General features: G+C 41.5%; 1 protein-coding gene across 1 annotated transcript in view; it reads left to right on the top strand.

Annotated features, from left to right (window-relative positions):
* The window catches only part of LOC125277941 (suppressor protein SRP40-like), a gene marked incomplete at its 3' end in the record, with an annotated part of 94,078 nt that extends 70,124 nt beyond the window's left edge, over positions 1-23,954 (top strand). The window contains exons 7-11 of the mRNA XM_048206612.1: positions 22,872-22,931; positions 23,155-23,199; positions 23,346-23,423; positions 23,627-23,655; positions 23,931-23,954. Of these exons, the coding sequence (XP_048062569.1) occupies positions 22,872-22,931; positions 23,155-23,199; positions 23,346-23,423; positions 23,627-23,655; positions 23,931-23,954 (236 nt within the window). The remainder of the gene's footprint in view (positions 1-22,871; positions 22,932-23,154; positions 23,200-23,345; positions 23,424-23,626; positions 23,656-23,930) is intronic.
* Positions 23,955-24,817: the final 863 nt, after the last annotated feature.

The raw sequence follows: 24,817 nt of genomic DNA, 5'->3' as shown, positions 1-24,817 counted from the left end.
ATTAGTTGCCCATTTATCAATTACGGCCATGCAAAGACCGCCTCCGATAGCCTTCCCTGTTTTCACAGTGTCCCGGTCATATCGTATAAAAGTAAATCCATCCAAACTCAATGAAACATCTTCAGACAACCACAATTCAGTGAAGCAAAGCAAACTTGTGTTTCGAAAGTCCGAATCAGTCTTCATCAAGACAGACAGTTCATCTACCTTGTTCCGTAATGAACGCACATTTGATAAAATAAAAGCAGGTAAAGGTAGCTTACTTCCACGTCTTCTCACACGGTTTCTAATACCTCCTCTTGATCCTCTTTTCCGTCGAATTCTTTTCCTTAGCAAATGCTTGGGTATTAAATCCAGAAGTGGCGAAATAGGTATTTTTGACGGAATATGTCGCAGGCTTAGAAGTTCAAGTCGAGTGTATGTCATTAAGCCACAGATCGTTGATTGTGAGTCAGCTGGTAGGCTCCCACATGCACAAACAGGTTGAGCGCACAAAAAAGTCCACAATAGCAGTATCCATAATTTAAAAACGGCATGCATCATACAAGAAGAAACTGCACGCTAAGTGCACGCAAATTTAAAACAAAACAAAACAAAACATATAAAACAATAAATACACACAAACAGAGCCTTAACCGCGAGTCGCTCAATCATAGGAGCGCCCCGGAAGTGTTACAGAACTATAACTATAACAGTGTTTCCATCATCATCATCATCATCATCATCCTCACAGACTGAGATCAGTCCAGGTCACTCTGTGACTCTCTCCTGTCAGTTGTATTCTGATTATAGATTCTCCTGTGATTATTGGGTCAGTTCTGAGGGTCTTCAGATGTTGTGGGTGAATCAGGCTGGTGTTGATCTGAAGACAGACTCCAGATATCAGATATTATTCTCATCAGATCACTGTATCATCACTCTGACTACAACACTCCTGAATGAAGATGACAACAGAGAGTGGAGATGTCTGCTTACTCTCAGAAATCAACTCCAGACCTCAGTCAGATACACTGTCAAGTATTCAGGTGAGAAACAACTATTACTACTGTAAAATATAATGTTAATAGGGTGATGATACATTTTCCCGGACATGCCCTCTTTTTGGACCTAAAAAAATGTGTCCAGCCGGTTTTTGCTTCCTACAAACGCGAGACTGCAAGCCGACTGATGTCTGAAGGCACTTTCACACAGGACGCGGAACGCACTGTGCTGCGCTATGAAACCCATTTATTTCAATGGCTTGCATGGCACTAGGACGGTTTGTTACTGCATTCACCAAAGCAGAATTCAAAATAGCCAAATGTTTCAGCTGCGCTCTGTGATGATTACCCGCGCGGCCAATAGAAACAGAGCTCCTTCACAAGCCTGAACTCTCCAAACTGTTCTCTGGGCCTGAGGGTTTCATGCACCCACAGCCTCTTCTGCCTTGCTGTTTTCTGTCTTCTTCTTACTAGCAGGGCTAGTACTATCGCTCACTTCTTAGCATGGGACATACAGTGGGTACGGAAAGTAATCAGTAATCCTTAAATTTTTCACTCTTTGTTATATTGCAGCCATTTGCTAAAATCCTTTAAGTTAATTTTTTTTCCTCATTAATGTACACACAGCACCCCATATTGACAGAAAAACACAGAACTGTTGACATTTTTGCAGATTTATTAAAAAAGAAAAACTGAAATATCACATGGTCCTAAGTATTCAGACCCTTTGCTCAGTATTTAGTAGAAGCACCCTTTTGATCTAATACAAAGGAACTCTGTAAGAGTTTCTTGACGAGGAAATGAGTGCAGGTGTGGAACAGGGAGGATCATGGGAGATGGAGTTCAGAACAGGAGGGAACTGTGACAATGGTAGTGTATTCCATAATTTTGCTGCATAATTTGCAAAGGCCGCATCACCGATTTTCTTTCATCTAAAACTAGGAACCTCCAATAAACCTGCATTAGATGATCTTATGGTTCTTGGTGGAATATAATTGATGAGAGAAACGATACCGTGCAATGCAGAGAATGCTGAATAAGCTTACGTTAGTAGAGCTTGTGTCAGATGACATTCTATTTGTGTTTCTGAATGCAGTCGTTACCTGGCGCCAAGGGATGGTCACGATCACTGTTTTTTATGTGTCTGGGCACCGAGCATGCTGAGACAATGTTTGTGGATGAGTCATGTACCCATTGCGGGAAGATGACCATCTCAGAGTTGAGGTCAAAACTCCTAAAAAGAGGCAGAATCCCAGTGTCGATGTTACGATCCAATCCTCCTCAGAGGGTTGCTTCAGGCAGTGGTGCTGGTGACCTGAGGATTACGGTGATCACACTTCCTTCAGGGAACCAACCCTCTAGGAACCCTCATCCCTCCTGCACTCTACAGCCAGTAGAGCTGCAGAGGGAACGCGCTGGACCATCTGAAAGGTGTGTACCAGCCGTATCGACCGATCGAATGTTGATCGCTGCATTGGAGGGTGAGCCAGACTTTTCTGGAGATGATGATTTGGCTGTGTTGCATCCTTTGGGAACTGAAGCGTTGCCCGAGTCAAATCCTGAAATAAATGATGACTATGCTTTCCCAGACTGGCCTCTTTGGCAACGCAGCCGAGAACTTCGCCCAGCAGTTCTCGGCTGTACAGAAGCCGTCTGAAGCTATCAGCCACATCCTGCCCTGGCGGTCAGATGCTGCTTCCTCCCGTGCTGTAGCAGCAGCCTCCATCCAAGCGGTGTCGATTTCTAGCAGGGCGACCAGCCCGTCCAGACCCACGCCGAGGAGCTGGTAGCAAGTGGGGCGCCCAGTCCATCCAGGCCCCCACCAAGAAGGGAGGCAAAGCCAAGGGCAAGAGGCCCTAAGACGGGCGACCCAGAGATGGTCGGGACTGCTCATCAGGAGATGGTGACCGCACCACTCCCTTCCCTGGAGGAGGGCTGGGTGATAAACCCTTTGTTTCCTTTTATGTTACCCAAATTATCAATATAAGAGCATTTTCCTCTATCTCTGGGTCCAGCAGAAAGAATAAAATAAATGAAGATTAAAAATAATAAAAATGATGGAACCAATGACCATCATTCAACATTTCCATTCATCCTACTGCCAGTGAACAATGATTCATCTTCAATCATTTGTGTATATTTGACACTTTTTTCATATTTCCATTGGTGTTTAGGAGCAGACAGATGATCATGTGACTTATACTGAGGTCACTGCGTACAGTAAAAACCAAGACCAAAAGAAGAAGGTGAGAAACACTTCCTTGATGTTGTCCAGCTTCTCTCAACATGATAGTTTGTGTTTTCTTCTGAATTTGTGTCATGAATTGAGCTCAAACATCATGCTGTAATAATTGTGTGTTGAAACAATAACTGTGATGTTCATTCAGGTTCGCTGTGATGATAAAGTGACTTATGCTTCCATCAGAAGAGCAAAAGCTGGATCTCAGGAAAACTGCAGTGAACTTTATGCCTCTGTGAACAAGAACCATCACAAATCAGTCAAATAATGACACAAAAACCACATGAGCAGAAGAATATGAATCTAATATGAATCTAATGTCATTATAAATACTTTCAATGTCTTTTACATTTACATTTATGCACTTGGCAGACGCTTTTATCCAAAGCAACTTACATTGCATTATACTATACATTTGTATCTGAGTATGTGCAATCCCTGGGATTGAACCCATGACCTTGGCATTGCTAATAAATACAATTTTAATAATAGCAATACACACATTAACAGTAATAATAAACAAGAAGAAGGATATGCCATAGAAAACAAGTATGTCTTAAGTTGTATTTTAAAAACGTGTACGGAATCAGCATCCCTGACGTACCTGGGTAAGCTATTCCAAAGTCTAGGTGCTACTGCCGCAAATGCACAATCCCCTTTCCGGCTTAACTTGGTCCTTGGAATTTTAAGTAGATTTTGAGTTGTTGATCTCAATGTTCTTCCCGTTTGATGTTCAGTTAACAAATCTGATAAATAAGATGGTGCAAGGCCATGCAGAGCTTTATATACTAGTAAAAGTAACTTAAAATCAATCCTGTACTGTACAGGAAGCCAATGCAGGGAGACCAGGGACAGAGTGATGTGTTCATGTTTTTTAATATTCATTAATAATCTCGAGGCAGCATTTTGAACCTTCTGCAGCCATAAGATAGACGCTTGACTAATTCCTTTATATAACGAATTACAGTAGTCCAGTCTTGATGATATAAGAGCATGCATTTTGCTCCTCTGGGGCCAAACACTACAACCTCCATCTTGTTTTCATTAAGATATAAGAAATTAGAAGCCAGCCATGCTTTAATATCAGAAAGGCAGGACATTAAAGGTTCTAGACTATTTCTATTAGTTAACGGTAGATATATTTGTAAAACCTCCGCATAGCAGTGAAATGCTATATTGTTCTTCTAAAAATATCCCCCAATGGGAGCATGTAAAGTGAAAAAAGTGTGGGGGCCAGGATAGAGCCTTGAGGCACACCACATATGAGCGATGTTGTTCTTGATGTATATGATCCATATTGTACTGCCATGCTTCTGTCAGTCAAGTATGACTTGAACCAATTTAGGGCCTTACCCTGCAAACCTACGTACTCTTCTAGCTGTGAAAACAGCACTGTATGATCTATTGTATCGAAGGCTGCAGTTAGATCTAATAAAATTAACACTGCTGAATCACCAGCATCCACAGTCACCAATAAATCATTAAAAACTTTTACAAGGGCTGTCTCCGTGGAATGATACTTTCTGAAGCCGGACTGGAAAAGTTCACCAATCTTATTCTGTTCTAAAAAAACATGTAACAGACTAAACACCACTTTTTCTAAAATTTTTGACAAAAAAGATTTGTCAGGTCAGTCGGATCTAAGTTGGGTTTTTTTAGTACAGGTTGCACAAAGTCCTGTTTCAGCATGTTTCAACTGATCTTCAGCTTCATTGTATCATCATCAGCATGTATTGTCCGATTCAGTGGTTTAATATTACACAATCTCTCCCCGCCGAGTCGAAGACGCGGTGAGCGAAACACTTGTAGCGATCCAGTAAAAGTAGGGAGAATCGGAACATTCCAGTTATATGACGATTCCATGGAGCGCCATATCACAAAACGAGAGCAGTCCATTCCGTCAACTACCAGAGCTTGAACCCCGTATCTCCTCCGGTTACTTCCAAGGGCAAGTTTAAGTTTAACCTCTTTTCCCTCTACGCTTCCGTCATTTCTTTCCCGGCGGCAAACATTGCACCCGACAAAGGTAGGGCGGCACAGACGCCAACAGTGGCGGAAGAGTCCCGCCAGTACCCGGCATTAACTGAGGTGTTTGTCCATCTACCAAAAGTCCAATATTCAGCAGAGTTTGCCTGTCGTAAACTAGCCCAGGAGACACGCTTTGACTTAAGACAACAGGTGAGTTAAAAATGCCATAATTTAAAAAGCAATTAAAAAAACATAGTACAAACAGGCTTGAGAGTCTCAGAGACTGACGGCATGCATGCCATGAACATCGGCGCCATCTTGTCATCTTATTGCTTTGAAGCTGCACTGAAACTGAAACTGAAACTGGTTTGTACAAAGTCTAGAAAATGAGGACACTTTTACTCTCTTACATCATTCTCATTAAATCATCTATTTTATCGAGCGGTTAAATAACTGTCAGACTGATTGGATTAGCACCTATGCATTTGAATGCTTTGATCTTCCTATTGGAAGTCAAACTATGTGTGAATGTTTACATAGTCTTAGCTCTCGTAAGCAGCTACTGTTTATACCATTTGGGGCACAGTCGGGGGTAATTTCCTGTATTGTCTTTAGATGCTTTTGTTTTAGTGGTCACTTCTAAGGCTGTGTGTAAGGGCAACACCTTTAAGGACTGCCCACTGAATGCCTATAAAACATCATGTATACACTGCATTAGTTAGATTTTGGATGACCACAGCGACGCACAGCGTGTTTCTCAATAAAGAGTAACTTCTGCTTCAAGAGATCCCAAAGTCTCCTGGTCTATGCTTCTGAGATTTCCAACAGTTGGTAAAGAAGTTCATGAAGTCATTACTGCTGTGATGTTTGGAAATGTCTGAGTTTGAGGCTTTATTTCTTGTTAATTTAGCTACTGTATCAAATAAATATCTAGGATTGTGTTTGTGTTCCTCTAAGAAAGTCAGAAAATAAGCAGATCTAGAGGTATGGCCTTTTTGTATTAAATCATGCTCTCGTTCCATGCAATTCGATAAACTTCAAGTTTGGTTTTCTTCCACCTGTGTTCCATTTTTTGGGCTTCTCTCTTAAGTCTGAAAGTGTGATTGTAACACTGCATTGGACTAATTTCCTTAATCTTCTGTACGTGCAAAGGAGCAATAATGTGCTGGAAAAGAGAGAGAGTCAATGGTTTCTGTTGCAACATCTGTCACGGAATGGACAGAGACAAGATGATAAAATCCAAGCGCAGCTTTAATGGTAATCCAAAACGTAATCCAGACACAGGCAAGGGTCAAACTCCACAGAAACAGTCCACAAAAAACAGAAAACCAGAGACACAAAGTGCATGTAACAATACAACGAACCACAAACAAAGGCAGAAACAACAGAGTATAAATAGACAGAACTAATGAGCAAACACAAAACAGCTGAGTGCAATGAAACGAGGATGTCCAGGAGGTGAATTATGGGAAATGAAGTTCTGACAAGTGACAAAAGTCCATATTTGAGTGCCCTCTGGTGGCTAAACAGGGCACTCCAACTCATGATCATGACAGTACCCCCTCCGTCCTCAACGGTTCAGAGGGCCCGGGCAGTGGCGGGAGGGCAGAAAGCCTGGGCAGCGACGGCAGGGCAGAAGGCTTGAATGGCGGAGGCAGGGCAGAAGGGTCGGACGGCGGCAGCAGGGCAGATGGCCTTAATCCAGCGGGCTCGGGCTGCTCTGGGAGGGCAAGGAGCTTAGTTGGCGCCGGCAGGGCAAGGCGCATAGTTGGCGCCAGCAGGGCAAGGCGCATAGTTGGCGCCGGCAGGGCAAGGCGCTTGGGAAAACAGAGAACAACCTCTGGAATGGACTCACTGACTGGAGCAGGCTCTGGAGCAGACTCACTGGCTGGAGCGGATTCACTGGCTGGAGCGGGCTCTGGAGCGGACTCACTGGCTGGAGCGGACTCACTGGCTGGAGTGGACTCACTGGCTGGAGTGGACTCACTGGCTGGAGTGGACTCTGGAGCGGACTCACTGGCTGGAGTGGACTCTGGAGCGGACTCACTGGCTGGAGCGGGCTCTGGAGTGGACTCACTGGCTGGAGCGGGCTCTGGAGTGGACTCACTGGCTGGAGCGGGCTCTGGAGCGGACTCAGTGGCTGGAGCGGACTCAATGGCTGGAGCGGACTCAATGGCTGGAGCGGACTCAATGGCTGGAGCGGACTCACTGGCTGGAGTGGGCTCTGGAGCAGACTCCCTGGCTGGAGCGGACTCACTGGCTGGAGCGGACTCACTGGCTGGAGCGGACTCACTGGCTGGAGCGGACTCACTGGCTGGAGCGGACTCACTGGCTGGAGCGGACTCTGGGGGGGCCTCCAGATCTTGAGGGATGGAAGCCTTCCTCTTCCTCTTTTTACGTGTGGGAAGCGGAGACTCAGCGCCCACCTCCTTTGTGGACTCTGGAGCGGATTCACGGGCTGGAGCGGGCTCTGGAGTGGACTCACGGGCTGGAGCGCCTTCTGGCTGAGCACGTGTTGCCCAGTGGACTCTATGGGAGAGATAACCAACAAAGTCCCAAAAACCCAGGACCCGAAGCCCCTCCATCTCCCATTGCGACAGAGGGTACCTTAGACAGCCATTAAACAAGTCCTTAAGAGCCTCATCATTGTATCTTAGCCCCACCGCCATTGTCCAGAATAACTGGGCAAAACACCCAACCTCCTCTTCTCCCTGTCACAAGGCCCTCACCGCCCCCAGCAAAGCCACACGCTCCCTGCCCGTGGCTGGCAGAAAAATCCTCATGCTGCTGGATCTTGCAGTGGTGGTTCGTTCTGTCACAGAATGGACAGAGACAAGATGATAAAATCCAAGCGCAGCTTTAATGGTAATCCAAAACTTAATCCAGACACAGGCAAGGGTCAAACTCCACAGAAACAGTCCACAAAAAACAGAAAACCAGAGACACAAAGTGCATGTAACAATACAACGAACCACAAACAAAGGCAGAAAGAACAGAATATAAATAGACAGAACTAATGAGCAAACACAAAACAGCTGAGTGCAATGAAACGAGGATAATGAGTCCAGGAGGTGAATTATGGGAAATGAAGTTCTGACAAGTGACAAAAGTCCATATTTGAGTGCCCTCTGGTGGCTAAACAGGGCACTCCAACTCATTATCATGACAGTACCCCCTCCCTACGGAGCGGCTACCAGACGCTCCATGAGACAACAACAAAAACAAAACTCTCAGGATTGAGGTGGACTGGAGGAGGACCAGGGGGAGGGACGGTGGGCCAGGACCAGAGCCCCTGACTGAAGGCCAGGGAGGAGCCGGAGGAACAGACCACGGGGGCTCTAAGAAGGTCGGGGTCCTGGCTGAATACCAGGGCGGCGCTGGAGGAACTGACCAGGCGGGTTCCATCAGGTCTGGAGTCCTGACTGAGTGCCAGGGCGGCGCTGGAGGAACTGACCAGGCGGGTTCCATCAGGTCTGGAGTCCTGACTGAGTGCCAGGGCGGTGCTGGAGGAACAGACCAGGCGGATTCCAGCAGGTCTGAAGTCCTGGCTGAGTGCCAGGGCGGTGCTGGAGGAACAGACCAGGCGGGTTTCAACGGTTCAGACGGCCCGGGCAGTGGCAGGAGGGCAGAAAGCCTGGGCAGCGACGGCAGGGCAGAAGGCTTGAATGGCGGAGGCAGGGCAGAAGGGTCAGACGGCGGTAGCAGGGCAGATGGCCTTAATCCAGCGGGCTCGGGCTGCTCTGGGAGGGCAAGGAGCTTAGTTGGCGCCGGCAGGGCAAGGCGCATAGTTGGCGCCAGCAGGGCAAGGCGCATAGTTGGCGCCGGCAGGGCAAGGCGCTTGGGAAAACAGAGAACAACCTCTGGAATGGACTCACTGACTGGAGCGGGCTCTGGAGCGGACTCACTGGCTGGAGTGGACTCTGGAGCGGACTCACTGGCTGGAGCGGGCTCTGGAGCGGACTCACTGGCTGGAGCGGACTCACTGGCTGGAGCGGGCTCTGGAGCGGACTCACTGGCTGGAGCGGACTCAGTGGCTGGAGCGGACTCACTGGCTGGAGCGGACTCACTGGCTGGAGTGGGCTCTGGAGTGGACTCCCTGGCTGGAGCAGACTCACTGGCTGGAGCGGACTCTGGGGGGGCCTCCAGATCTTGAGGGATATAAGCCTTCCTCCTCCTCTTCCTCTTTTTATGTGTGGGAAGCGGAGACTCAGCGCCCACCTCCTTTGTGGACTCTGGAGCGGATTCATGGGCTGGAGCGGGCTCTGGAGTGGACTCACGGGCTGGAGCGCCTTCTGGCTGAGCAGGTGTTGCCCAGTGGACTCTATGGGAGAGATAACCAACAAAGTCCCAAAAACCCAGGACCCGAAGCCCCTCCATCTCCCATTGCGACAGAGGGTCCCTTAGACAGCCATTAAACAAGTCCTTAAGAGCCTCATCATTGTATCTTAGCCCCACCACCATTGCCCAGAAAAACTGGGCAAAACACCCAACCTCCTCTTCTCCCTGTCGCAAGGCCCTCACCGCCCCCAGCAAAGCCACATGCTCCCTGCCCGTGGCTGGCAGAAAAACCCTCATGCTGCTGGATCTTGCAGTGGTGGTTCGTTCTGTCACAGAATGGACAGAGACAAGATGATAAAATCCAAGCGCAGCTTTAATGGTAATCCAAAACTTAATCCAGACACAGGCAAGGGTCAAACTCGACAGAAACAGTCCACAAAAAATAGAAAACCAGAGACACAAAGTGCATGTAACAATACAACGAACCACAAACAAAGGCAGAAACAACAGAGTATAAATAGACAGAACTAATGAGCAAACACAAAACAGCTGAGTGCAATGAAACGAGGATAATGAGTCCAGGAGGTGAATTATGGGAAATGAAGTTCTGACAAGTGACAAAAGTCCATGTTGGAGTGCCCTCTGGTGGCTAAACAGGGCACTCCAACTCATGATCATGACAACATTGAGTTCTGCCAAGGCAATGAAACTGATTAGGAAGATTATTTATAAAGCGATCTTTAGTGGTAGAAGTCATAGTTCTACCATATTTATGGCAGAGAGGCAGTTGACTAAATGTAGTATACACGACACTAGATAATGATCTGAGATGTCGTCACTCTGCTGCAGAATTTCAACGGCATCAATATTAGATCTAAAGTATGATTACAACAATGAGTGGGTCCTGACACTGTGAACACTCAGAGGTTAAATTTATAATTCTTTTGAAGAATTAAGTGTAAGGGACAAATCCCGCCTAACATTTGTGCTAGCTACTGTATACAGGCCACCAGGACACCATACAGACTTTATCAAAGAATCTGCTGATTTTCTATCAGAGTTAGTTCTAGCTGCAGATAAAGTCCTTGTTGTTGGTGATTTTAATATCCGTGTAGATAATGAAAAAGACGCATTAGGATTGGCATTTACACTGAATTTAATTTAACTCTATTGGAGTTAGACAACACGTCTTTACATAAACTTTTGTCTAGTTTTAATTGAGGTAGGTGTCTGTGTGCTGTGCATGTGACGTTACACGTTTTCTGTAGTGTTTTCAGATCTGTGATCTCACTGGTGAGGAAACATGTTACTGCTGAATGTGAGAGCTTAGTTTAACCACAATAGAGCGGTGGTCATCTCTGAACTCAATTTAGACTGGTGGGAAGAGACATGCATGCTAGACTTTATGTCTGAACACAGTAAGCTAATATACAGAGGAGGAGCTGATGATGATTAAAGGAAGAGCTGTAACAATATAATGAAGAGAAAGACTGACAGAAACAGAAAATGGCTGACAAATGTGATCTGTGTCTTCGGGGACTGATCATTCTCTCTTCACTTCTCACAGGTAAATGCATTTCTGCATGCTCTTTAAACTCCCATGAAAGGGTTAAATATAAATGCTTACAAAACAATGTTTTAATGTCATGGAGTCTGTGAATAAGTTAGTTTGAACATGCTTTATTCTTCATTTTCTATTTGCAAATACGTTTTTATTCCTGAATGCACTGGCATTTGACACTGAGAATTATTACTCAAATGTACTTGTGTTCCAGGTACGATTGGAGCAGAAGTGACTCGTGTGTTCATCAGTTCTGGTGAAAATGTCCGTCTGCCCTGTAATAATGCTCTTTCTGACTGCAACTCAACTACATGGACCTACAGCAGATTCAGACATTCAGCAGCAGCTGAACTGTTTGGTTTAGGGATAAAGAAGAAAGACACAGAGAGACATGAGAGACTGAGTCTGGGGTCTGACTGCTCTCTGAACATCAAGAACATCAAAGAAGAAGATTATGGATTATACACCTGCAGACAATATGTGAATGGAGAACAACAAGGAACTGATGAACATGTTTATCTGCATGTTCTTCATGGTGAGTTTATGATTATGTGGTCAATTTATGAAGAACACCATCCCTTTAAACTCAGATGATGATTGAAGAGTCTGTAATTTGTGTCTTGTGTTCAGTTTCAGTGTCTCCATCATCATCATCATCATCATCATCATCATCCTCACAGACTGAGATCAGTCCAGGTCGCTCTGTGACTCTCTCCTGTCAGTTGTATTCATATTATGATACAACTTGTGATTATTTGGTCCGTTATGAGGGACTTCAGCTGTCATGGGTGAATCTGAAGACAGACTCCAGATATCAGATATTATTAATATCATCAGATCACTGTATCATCACTCTGACTACAACACTCCTGAATGAAGATGACAACAGAGAGTGGAGATGTCAGCTTACTCTCAGAAATCAACTCCAGACCTCAGTCAGATACACTGTCAAGTATTCAGGTGAGAAACAACTATTACTACTTTAAAAATATGATGTTAATGTCCTACAGATGAACATCTGAACATTCATCTTCAGCAGTCAATTTAATCAATCCTTTAATTTGTACAGAGAATCAGAAGACATTAAATACTCCAAACTCTGAGAGGACAACAGCTGCACAAACACCTGGATTTACTGAACAACAAGGTATTTATTCATGACTTCCTTATATTAACTCAATAACTCCACAGACTCTCTGACACAGAGATGACGATTAATAATGTCATTCAGAGCAAACTGATGTTAATGTTGTACAGTATGACTCATCTGAACCTTCATCTTCTGCAGCTCCAGTTGATTCAGAGACACAGTTTCCAGTCAGCGGCTCAAACTCTGAGACGACTTCAGCTGCACACAGAAAATCTGCAGTTGCTTCTCAGCGAGGTTTTTATGCATGTCTTACTCATTTCAGTGCTTTACAATGCCAATTACAGTAGAACTATAGGAACTTCTCTACATATTCATTTGCAGAGAAAATACAGCTTTTCACAAACATTGTTTAAGAACGACAGCAGCTGAAATAAATCAGTTTGTAGAAGAAAAGTATTTTTTTTTTTATCTGGAATCATATGTATAACCACTATCTGAATGTATAACTGTTCTCTCTAGAGATGTTAGAGCCACTCATCATGAACTTTGACTCTATGAAGTAAAATCCTTCCTCTTTTCTCTCGGGCCACAAGAGGGCCTCCTGTAACAGTCAGATTGAGAGAGAACAGCTGCAGCTTATTATAAATCTCATTTAAAAAATGGCCCTGGAATTAAATGTCTTTGCATGCAGTTCATTAATGCAGATAACCACTGGAATTTAAATGTGTATTAAATGCTTTATAATCTTTTATAGTTGAATCCCCTTGACTTCAGTCATGTCCAGTTTCTCTTCTTCTTCTTCTTCTTCCACACATGTTTCCTGCAGTGATTTTGATTATTGTTGGGATGGCAGTGTTTGCTGCTCCTACTGTGATTCTTCTTCAGATCATCTGTGCAAGAAGAGCTGGTGAGTTTGAGCTTCACACAATCTGATGATTCACACTCATCTGATCTGGAACAATCTGCAATCATGGTAAAAACACATACGAGAGGTCAGTCGATGCTTTTATTTTGCAGGGAGGAAGGACTCGCAGCACCCAGAGGAAATAGAGATGCCTACAATGTTACAATAAAATACTGCTGAATTTGGAGACCATCTGAAACAAGATTTAAAACAGCAAAAACTCACAGAGGATTGTTCATTGTTTGATTTTCTTCTTCTCAGAAAACAGAGAAAAACTCCCTGAAGAAATAGTGACACCTTCAAAATCTGATTATTATAATTTTTTTAACAGTCAAGATTTATTTTCATTTATATGCATATTTCCATACAGTGTCAAAGTCATTTTCTTGTGGTTGGTATAAACTGCTTTAAATATAATTTTAAGTACAGTAATGGACAGACTGTATAATCATCTTTCTGTTCTGTTCTGCCTCATGATCATTAATTAATCATGTTAAAAAAAGAATTTGTTAAAATGATTAACGCATTTAACGCATTTGGCCCACCCCCAGACTTACGTATAGGTGCAGTTCTTCTGTACAGGGGTGCATTTCCCAAAAGTATCTGTTATTCAGCTATGGTCGTAAGTTCCATTGAACTCTATTGGTAATGATGGAACTTACGACCATAGTTCACTTTGGGATACGCACCCTAGAATAGCGCAAATGTGATGCTGATTTTATACAACATTCAATAAATAAGAAGTTAATATCATGTTATTTTAGACAATATTGTCTGTTTTGCTCAATTTTGCCAACGAAAATATAAAGACGAAGCAGAACTGTTCGTCTCAGAGCAAGAGTGGTTCAAACCCATATGGATCCTTCTGCTCTCTAAACGCTCTTGCAGTACTTTGATGTCACACACCGATCGATCTGTGCAGCGCCACTTCAAGTCCAACAAGCCTAATGATTTAATGGACCATTCATAAAAGGGGTTTTCACACCGAATAATTCTAGGAACTCAGTTATAGGAACTAGCCACTAAGATAGTTCCCAGGGAACTCATTTCTCCCTCGGGCATGTTCCTGGTTGCATTCACTCCGGGAATAGGAACTCTGAATCGTCCGATGGCAGTGTCTTTAAGCGCGGCATTTACAAACGCTAAACACCGGTGGATAGAGGATGCCGTGATCGTTGAGTGTCGTGGGTCTCGTGATAATGGAGATGGAATTTAAACACAGAATTTACACGACTGAAAGAGCAAAAAGTGGGGCTAAGAGACCTCCCCAATAGAGTGTAATAATTTATTTGATAAATAACAAATTTAATTCCCCACATTAACAATGATTGGAGAGATCGCTGTGATTCTGACTTGCACATTGAAGAACTTGATTTAGAAGTTCAAAATCTTAAGGTAAACAAATCTATTTATTTTCTTCTCAAATGTGACTTATTTAAACTCTCAGTGAAACTATCAACATTTCACTAAGAAGTACCCCACAATACTTCTATCTGGAATAACACATATATTTTACATAGAAACAAATCTTTATTTTCCGAGGACTGGTTAAATAGAAATATTTGGTCAATGATGATCTAATGGATGAGAGTGGTAATGTTTTAGATTACAATTCCTTCACTTTAAAACAGAGATTTGCCTGTCATCCAAAACAGTTCTTTACTGTTAATGTAATACCTGTCAGACACAGACGAGGACACAGAGGTAAGTGCAGAGTGAAACAGTTTATTAAACAGAGGTATCAGACACAAGCTGAACACAGGAGGATATCTTGACACGTAGAACACTTTATGGATGATAACTGTTTACTTTCCTTTGTAGATGGGGAGGACGAGGAAGACGATGAAGACGAGGCAGGAGATGAGGACGATGCGGTAGACTGGAACAAGTCAAGTCAAGTCAAATTTATTTATATAGTGCTTTTTACAATTGTTTCAAAGCAGCTTTACATGTTAGAAGCACAGAAAAAAGAGAAGTGGTTATAAATAAGCTGTACAAGCAAGCGTGGTAATATGTAATACATATACAAGATGGTGCTACATTAAGCCAATGTCGGCTGACTCCCAGGGGTGGAAAAAACCCCCTAGGAGAAAAACCCAGCGTGCTAACACTGGGAAAAAAGTCCTAGGAGGGAAAAAACCCCTTGGAAGATATATATAATATATGTAAATGGATATGGAGATCAAAATCTGAATTATACATTTTTATTATAGAGATTAAAAATAGATTATATATAAATATATGTAAGCGGATACGGGGATTTAAAAATCTGAATTATAGATGCAGCCAGAACTGGATCTGTAGGCCCATTGTCTCCTGGGCTACGTTGTAGTCAGGATCCAGACACAGGTTCTCCATCTGATCTGGATACGGCCTGGATCCAGCACCCGGCAAACCTCAGGATAAGCAGAGAGACTGATATTAGCGTAGATGCCATTCTTATTCTGATGTACAGGTATATCTAGTGTTATAGGAAATGTTCTCGGTTCCGGCCGACCTAATTATTGCAGCGTAACAATCCTTTAACGGATTTGAAAAATGTTAATGTACTGATAATGTGTTATGTGTATGCAAGAGCAAAGAGATGTGTTTTTAGTCTAGATTTAAACTGACAGAGTGTGTCTGCTTCCCGAACAATGCTAGGAAGATTGTTCCAGAGTTTAGGTGCTAAATAGGAAAAGGATCTGCCGCCTTCAGTTGATTTTGACATTCTGGGTATTATCAACTGGCCTGAATTCTGAGATCGCAATAGACGTGAAGGACTAATGCACCAAGAGCTCGCTTAGGTACTGGGGAGCTAAACCATTTAGAGCTTTATAAGTAAGTAGCAAGATTTTAAAAGTCTATACGATGTTTAATAGGGAGCCAATGTAATGTTGACAGAACTGGGCTAATATGGTCATACTTTCTGGTTCTAGTAAGAACTCTAGCTGCCGCATTTTGGACCAACTGTAGTCTGTTTAAAAGCCGAGCAGAACAACCACCCAGTAGAGCGTTACAGTAATCTAGTCTTGAGGTCATGAATGCATGAACCAACTGTTCCGCATTTGTCATTGAGAGCATATGTCGTAATTTAGATATATTTTTTAGATGGAAGAAGGCGGTTTTACAGATACTAGAAACATGACTTTCAAATGAAAGATTGGTATCAAAGAGCACACCCAGGTTCCTAACTGAGGACGAAGATTTAATGGAGCATCCGTCAAGTGTTAGAGAGTATTCAAGGTTTTTTCGTGAGGAAGTTTTTGGTCCAAAGATTAGGATATCAGTTTTTTCTGAATTTAATAATAAGAAATTTCTTGTCATCCAGTTTTTAATGTCAGATATGCATTCTGTTAGTTTTGTGAATTTGTAGGTTTCGTCAGGGCGCGAGGAAATATAGAGCTGAGTATCGTCAGCGTAGCAATGAAAACTAACACCATGCTTCCTAATTATCTCTCCTAAGGGCAGCATGTACAGAGTGAAAAGCAACGGTCCTAGTACTGAGCCTTGTGGTACTCCATATTGAACTTGTGATCGATATGACATCTCTTCATTAACTACTACAGACTGATAACGGTCATTTGAAAAAGTGACATTTGATCGCTTCAAAGGACTGAAATCGTCTTTGCTTGTATCCTCATGATAGTTCCGCGATGTCACACGCTGTCCTTCTCACACACGCGCCCTCTTTATGCGCGAGCACGGAGCCGCCACGAGAGATGGCGATGAGGAAGAAGATCGACGAAGCGCGATCCGTCATGCAACCACGGCGATCTGCGAAGCGCTGATCTGATGACCCGAAATATTCACGGCACCAAGTGTAACTGGTCTGTTCTCTGCGTTGTGTTGTGCGTTGGAAGGAAGAACAGGACAGCATTCGCAGTTTCGCTGATCTTTTATTCCTGATAAACAAATAAAAACAGCCTCTTAATACAATGAGAGTCACCCTCGATTCCTCTCCAGTGCATCACCAATGCAATGAGGTAAAATAAATCACATTTAACAAGAAAATAAATGTAACCGAAAACATAACTGATAAACAAATAAAAATAGCCTCTTAATACAATGAGAGTCACCATCGATTCCTAAAATTAATATGATGTACACCTGTCACCATGTGCTTCATTTCCACATACAAGACAAATTTAACTCAAAAAGAATAAAATGACAAAAATAACCACACAGATGTGTAAAATAAGAATATATACATAAATTGGAGCAAAAATATAAGTATAAAAGCAACAATTAAAATAAGGATTAAAAAAAGATTAACAAGAGCCCAAAATAACCTCACCTCTCCAGTGCATCACCAATGCAAAGAGGAAGAGGAGGGGCCAGAACAGGAAATGACATGCCATGATGTCATCACAATTAAAGGTGAAAGCGCTCACATTTCAATTAGGCAGTTATATATATCAGGTATATGTATACAAACAATTTTTGGGTGAATTCTAATAAACAATATATACAATTAACAGTAAACTTTCTGTACCCATTACACTTGCTACAGTTTGAGTTATGAGTCTTTACTTTTGTGTATGTCGATTAGGAAAAAAACAAAAAAACAAAAAAAACAAAACAAAAAAAAAATGCTAGGTACTTATACTATACTGATTGGGTTAAACAGAATTGCATTACTAAAAAGAGACTAAAATACAATTTTTATTGACTAAAATTAGACTAAAATGTCATCAGTTTTCATTACCTAAAACTAGACGAAAATAGTCATGGATAATTCTGACTAAAATAAGACCAAAATTCTCAGACTGTCACAGACACGTCAGGTTCCAACATCCACCAATCACAGCGCACTCCATCCCCAGAGTACTGATCACCGCCACCTGCACCTCATCATTGCACCAATCAACAGCACTACAAAGAGCACACACACACAGCACTCCATGTCCGGTCTCGTTTGCAGATACTCACGTTAATGCTTACCTCAACGACTCCCCACTCCATACTTACCTGTCTCCAGCGTGCCTCCTTCCCTCTGTGTGCCTCGTCTCCTGTGTGTGAGTGCTCTACCTGTCTGAGAAGGCCATGGAGGATTACATCAAGGAGGCCTTCGCTCAAGGATACATCCGACCGTCTACTTCCCCTGCTGCTTCCAGCTTCTTCTTCGTGGCGAAAAAGGACGGAGGCTTGCGGCCCTGTATCGACTATCGCTCACTCAACAAGATTACAGTAAAATTCAGATATCCCCTTCCTCTCGTCCCAGCGGCCCTGGAACATCTCCGTGGTGCCACTGTTTTCACGAAGTTGGACCTCCGCAGCGCGTACAACCTCATCCGGAAACGTGAGGGGGACGAGTGGAAGACCGCCTTCATTACTCCTACTGGCCACTATGAGTACCTCGTGATGCCGAGAAGGTTTCTCTCTGTGAGGTTTGGTTAGTGGTGGCTGAAATGCATCTTTACGCACAACTGCCAGCCTGCATGGAGAGGTTCTCGAGACTCCAGAGACACAGGCAGCTTCAAATACCTGTTTGCTGCTCAACACTGGCTTTTTTAATAGCTGCCCTTTTAATACAATTATTTTTTTGACAGGAACTCTCATTAATAAGACTTTATCTGACCGAGTTCTGCTGTGCTCTAAATCACTCACAAATCTTATGATAATTTGATAATCTCCATTCAGTTTCACACAATATTAGTTGTTTTCATGCCTTTTGCACAACATTGCACCATTTCATGCTTTTCATCTTCAGAAAGATCTTTCTTCTTTGTGTTCTAGTGTTTTCAGAACTGTTTGCATGATCTTTAGTCTAGTTTTATAGTTTAGATATGATTTCTGAGGTATTTTCAGAGGTGTGATCTCACTGTTGAGGTCTGGAAACATGTTACTGCTGAGTGTGAGACCTCAGTTAGTTTGACCACACAGATTATTAAAGGAACACGCTTAAAGAGAAGAAGAGGAAATGAGATCATCTGAGATCATTCTCTGAACCCAGTTTAGACTGATGGGTGTGAATTTTCACACTTTTGTGGAGCATTTACACGACACCATTTGCAGCTAAAAATGTAAAAATCTTTTTATGTGTTTTGATCATTCATTTACATGAAAATTTGGAATAAAAGGTTTAAAGGTCCAAGTTTTTGAAAAGGATACCTTCATTTTCTTCCTGTAAACAACAAAACCAAACATGAATTTGTGTAAACGGTGACATCATGAACATTCATATGATGTATTCAAAGTCTTTGCAATAGAGTCAGAGTTTCAGTGTTCACTTACAATGGAAACTTGATGTCTGATGTCATTATGGACGTCACATTGATGTTTGTCTGTTGATGCAGCAGCGTCTTACTGAAGCAGCAATAACAGCAGCATCAGTGTAGCAGATCAATTCCCAAGACCAAATACATTAACATGATGAGTTTGCTTCAACACTACATGCTCTTAATGAATTCATCACATTGAAATCAAAGTAATGATGAGTACCTCTGTTCTTTTAAAGTTTGAACATTTCTCAGATGAACCTATTGGAGATATGAATGTAAATGGCTGTCAGTGATTTTATTCTGGTGAACATTGAGTGACTTCTGTATCTGGATAACTGATTGTACCTCTGTTTCCTGAACAACATTCAAAATAAGTCTGTAATGGAAAAATGAGGAGGAGGAGTTTGCATATAATAATACATAGATGCCCTGATCAAAAAGATACACCCGGGTGAAAAACCAGTACACTTCTATTGTGTACTTAAAGTGCTCTATTTTCGTGCACTAATTTTGTACTTAATATACTACAAATCATGTGCTTCATTTTTTAAATACAGAGATTTTAAGCATGTTTTTGTATGTTATTTTTGAGGAGGATGAGCTAAAGGGTCAGGCCCTGTCACAGTAAAACATCCCAAAAAATAATGAAAAAGTTTTAAATCCAAAACATGTCTAAAAGGGTTACTGAAAATCCTTGCTTGCATGTTAACAGTTTTTATGCTAGCAGGCTGAGTAATGGCTGTTTAAAATGGCCGACCGGCCTGACAGTCCTGTGACACGGCCTTACAAATGAATGGCATGGTTTTTATTAACTTTATTGCATATAATATGTATTTAATGCATGCCATAGCAAAACATTATTTAAATTATAAATAAACATTACACTGTAAATTTGAAGCTTTTTATGCTCAACGACAATTTCTTTGAATATTGTCTAAAGCAGCACTTTGCTAAACCCCTACCTCCTGCATCTCTGGTCTAATTTCTTAATTACTTATTATATTAACTAATAGCAAAAATTCATATGTGTGAATTACCATGATGGTCAAAGCTACATACTTCCTGCTGTCTGCTTTAATTAATCTTTAGGTAATGGTATCATTATGTGATGACTTTACTTGTTGAGGCACATGACCTATAATTAATTGTTAGTAATATGTTATTGATTATGGGTTTTGGTTTGGTTTTTGACTGATGCTCTCCAGACACCGGATGATAACTTCTCTCCAGTTTAATCCGGTGATATCTGGGAGGTCAACAGGACGGTGACAGTTCGCCCCGATCCAGAACAACGACTTCAGGGTCTCGTCCTCGTAGGGGCAGTTGAGTGTGCAAGACGAAAATAACAAGAAATCGTGGCTCAGAACGCAAAATTCCTTGCGTAATCTATAATGGATCCGGTCTTCTGTAATGCATGAAGACGAAGAAGACTAAATCCAAAACAGGGTTTAATAATAAAGTTTCAACAGGCAGAGACACACATACAACTGAAACGACACCGGACACTGAACCGGTGACAGTGTGACAGATGTCACTGTCCAGTTCAGCTCACTTTCTGTTCCAGAGCTTTTCACATTAAACACAGTTTCACAGCAGAGATCTTTCTGATCACTTCTTGTTTTGACTTTAGTGACTGTCAGTGAAATGCAGAGCTGTATCTTAGTGTCAGGACTAAACACTCAGTTCAGATCAGAGGAAGTTCTCAACCACAGGAGGAGCTGATGATGATTAAAGGAGGAGCTGTAACTATATAATGAAGAGAAAGACTGACAGAAACAGAAAATGGCTGATCAGTGTGATCTGTGTCTGCTGGGACTGATCATTCTCTCTTCACTTCTCACAGGTAAAGAAATCTGGATTTTCTCTAAAGACATTTAGTGGAATTAGTCTGGAAAGAGTTGATTTGAACATGCTCAGTTTATTCTTGCACACATTCACGTTGTGATCTCAGAGTTGTGTATTGATACATACAGATCATACTGTATTATTCCTGATACTGGACATAGAGTCACTCAAACATCTGATGATCAACAATTATCTTCATATTCAGAGATTTCAACAGCTACATGATCAAGACACACACTTTATTCTGGAGAGTAAGATGATTGTGTGAAGTGAGGGAGAAAAAGACTGTATGAGCTGCATATTCTGATTTTTATGCTGATATGTTTTATATCTTCATTTATTAATATAGATCATAATGATCACTCAAATATACTGTGTTTCAGGTACCAGTGGAGTGGATGATGCTCATGTGTTCATCAATTCTGGTGAAAATGTCCGTCTGCCCTGTAATAATACTCTTTCTGACTGCAAATCAACTACATGGATCTATAACAGATTCACACATTTAGAAGCAGTTGAACTGATTACTGAAGGGATAAAGAAGAAGAAAGACACAGAGAGACATGAGAGACTGAGTCTGGGGTCTGACTGCTCTCTGAACATCAAGAACGTCACAGAAGAAGATTATGGATTATACAGCTGCAGACAATATGTGAATGGAGAACAACAAGGAACTGATGCACGTGTTTATCTGCATGTTCTTCATGGTAAGTTTATGATTATGTGATCAATTTAAAAAGAGCAGATTCTCCCTTTAAACTCACATGATGATTGAAGAGTCTGTGATTTGTGTCTTGTGTTCAGTTTCAGTGTCTCCATCATCATCATCATCATCATCATCATCATCCATCACAGACTGAGATCAGTCCAGGTCGCTCTGTGACTCTCTCCTGTCAGTTGTATTCATATACTGGATCCCCCTGTGATTATTTGGTCAGTTCTGAAGGTCTTCAGCTGTTGTGGGTGAATCAGGCTGGTGTTGATCTGAAGACAGACTCCAGATATCAGATATTATTCTCATCAGATCACTGTATCATCACTCTGACTACAACACTCCTGAATGAAGATGACAACAGAGAGTGGAGATGTCAGCTTACTCTCAGAAATCAACTCCAGACCTCAGTCAGATACACTGTCAAGTATTCAGGTGAGAAGACAACTATTACTACTGTAAAATATGATGTTAATGTCCTACAGATGAACATCTGAATGTTCATCTTCTCAAACTCTGAGAAGAAATCAAGCCAAACTACAGCAGCAGCTCCTACACAAGGTTCATGATCACATGATCACTGTCACACATCATCAGTCTCTCACTTCACTGGTTCACACTGGCTTTAATTCATCCATCCTTTCATTTGTACAGAGAATCAGAAGTCATTAAATACTCCAAACTCTGAGAGGACAGCAGCTGCACAAACACCTGGATTTACTGAACAACAAGGTGTTTATTCATGACTTTCTTATTTCAGTGGTTATTCTATACATTTTAATACATATGAGTTATAACTATAATGTTTTCTTCTACAGTCTGTTGTCTGATGCATGGATATAAAACAATCATAATAATCATAACATACAGCTAGCCTCTTTCATCACACATGTGAAAGACAGAACTGAGTTAATCAGTTTAAATGGTTAAAATCATAGTAAGTGTTTATTAAAAACTCAAATCATCATCTTTCAGCAGCGTAACTGAGACTCACACTGATATGAAGCTGATCTAGATTGTAAAAGAAACGTCTTGATGTTGTGCTCATGCACTAAAGTATGATTTTTGTGTTTCCATTTTGTTTTTAATAGATGTAACATCAACTACATCAACACTGACTCCAGATGTCACACCAATCTCTCTGAATCAAGGTGTGTATGAACACACTCATTTCTGAATCAGTGTCTAAATGAACTGAATCTTCATCTGATCACAAGCTTTGACTCGAGACATGTTTCATTTGTAATCCACATCACATTCTCACTTCACATTCTCTCACACATCACCTACAATCCAGAAACATGAAAATGAATGTGAAAAGAAACTATGTTGATGTTGTGTTCATGCATTCAAATATGATTTTGTTTTTAATAGTTGTGCCATCAACTACAGCATCAACACTGACTCCAACCTCTCTAGGTGTGTATGAAGATCATCCTCATTTCAGTGCTTGTTTTCACACTCTGGAGTTTTTCTAGAATCAGGATCTAAATGAACTCATTGTAGTGAAAATGAGCTCAGTGGACATCAGTATTAATATGACTGTAATATCGTCTCTCTCTCAGTGATTGTGATTGTTGTCGCTTCATTCGCTGTTCTCCTTCCTGCTCTTATTCTCTGGATGATTCGCAGAAAAAGAGACGGTGAGTTTTTACAGTTTCTCATATTTTATAACAGACAAAAAGTCCAAAACATCTGATGAAATAAACGTGTAATTTAGACAGAATTCCTCTCAGACAGAGTTTAATGTTTCTATTCTACAGCACTAGAATTATTCTAAAATCAGTTTAATTGGAGACTGTATTGTGTGTTTGATCATCAATATTCTCTTGACGTTATGTTTCAGATAACAGAAGAGGAACTGATGACTCTGAGGTGAGTATTGTAGGTCGATCCATGAGTTATTAGTGTTTATAAGCTCTGATCCTGAAATATGACACTCGTATTAGTTGGATTATATGCATGACATTTAGTGTATTTGAACTGTTATCTGCTCTAAAACTCACAGATCAGAAACATGATGAACCAAATACACTCAACCATTTACATTCATCTACTGCCAGTGAATCAATATGATTCATCGTCAATTTCTGCATATTTGTGTATATTTGACACTGCTGGTGATTTTGAACATTTTCATTGGTGTTTAGGAGCAGACAGATGATCATGTGACTTATTACTGAGGTCACTGCGTACAGTAAAAACCAAGACCAGAAGAAGAAGGTGAGAAACACTTCCTTGATGTTGTCCAGCTTCTCTCAACATGATAGTTTGTGTTTTCTTCTGAATTTGTGTCATGAATTGAGCTCAAACATCATGCTGTAATAATTGTGTGTTGAAACAATAACTGTGATGTTCATTCAGGTTCGCTGTGATGATAAAGTGACTTATGCTTCCATCAGAGGAGCAAAAGCTGGATCTCAGGAAAACTGCAGTGAACTTTATGCCTCTGTGAACAAGAACCATCACAAATCAGTCAAATAATGACACAAAAACCACATGGGCAGAAGAATATGAATCTAATAGAACTGAGTCCTAATGGTGTCATTCAGTGCCATTATAAATACTTTCAATGTCTTTTACATGTTCACAAACAAACCCAAGTGATGCTCTGATTTATTTGTAGTTATTGCTTATTTTTCTCAGTTCAGCATGTTTTTTGTATAGTTTCTGTCTGCTTGTTGATCAGTTAATGCTAGTGTCTTTATTATTCATTCAGAGCTGCAGGTTTGGACAAAGTCTAGAAAATGACGACACTTTTAACTCTCTTACATCATTCTCATTAAATCATGTATTTTCTCCAGCAGTTAATTAACTGTCAGCTTGCACTAATTATGAGAACAGCCAAAGCTATTTGATGTATTTTTGATGTATTTGATGTATATTTGATGTAAGTGTTCATCACAATATGATATTTTTGTCAATAATAAAATAGTCAATGTCAAACATGTATTTGTGGTGAAATATATTTTCCATCATTACACATATTTTCTTGAGCAGACTCTGTAGATGAGACACAGAAACCTCTGTTCACACT

This window comes from Megalobrama amblycephala, linkage group LG1, assembly GCF_018812025.1.
Source record: "Megalobrama amblycephala isolate DHTTF-2021 linkage group LG1, ASM1881202v1, whole genome shotgun sequence".
Taxonomy (NCBI): domain Eukaryota; kingdom Metazoa; phylum Chordata; class Actinopteri; order Cypriniformes; family Xenocyprididae; genus Megalobrama; species Megalobrama amblycephala.
Note: the sequence above shows the minus strand (reverse complement) of the source record. Positions and strands in the feature narration are given on the sequence as shown.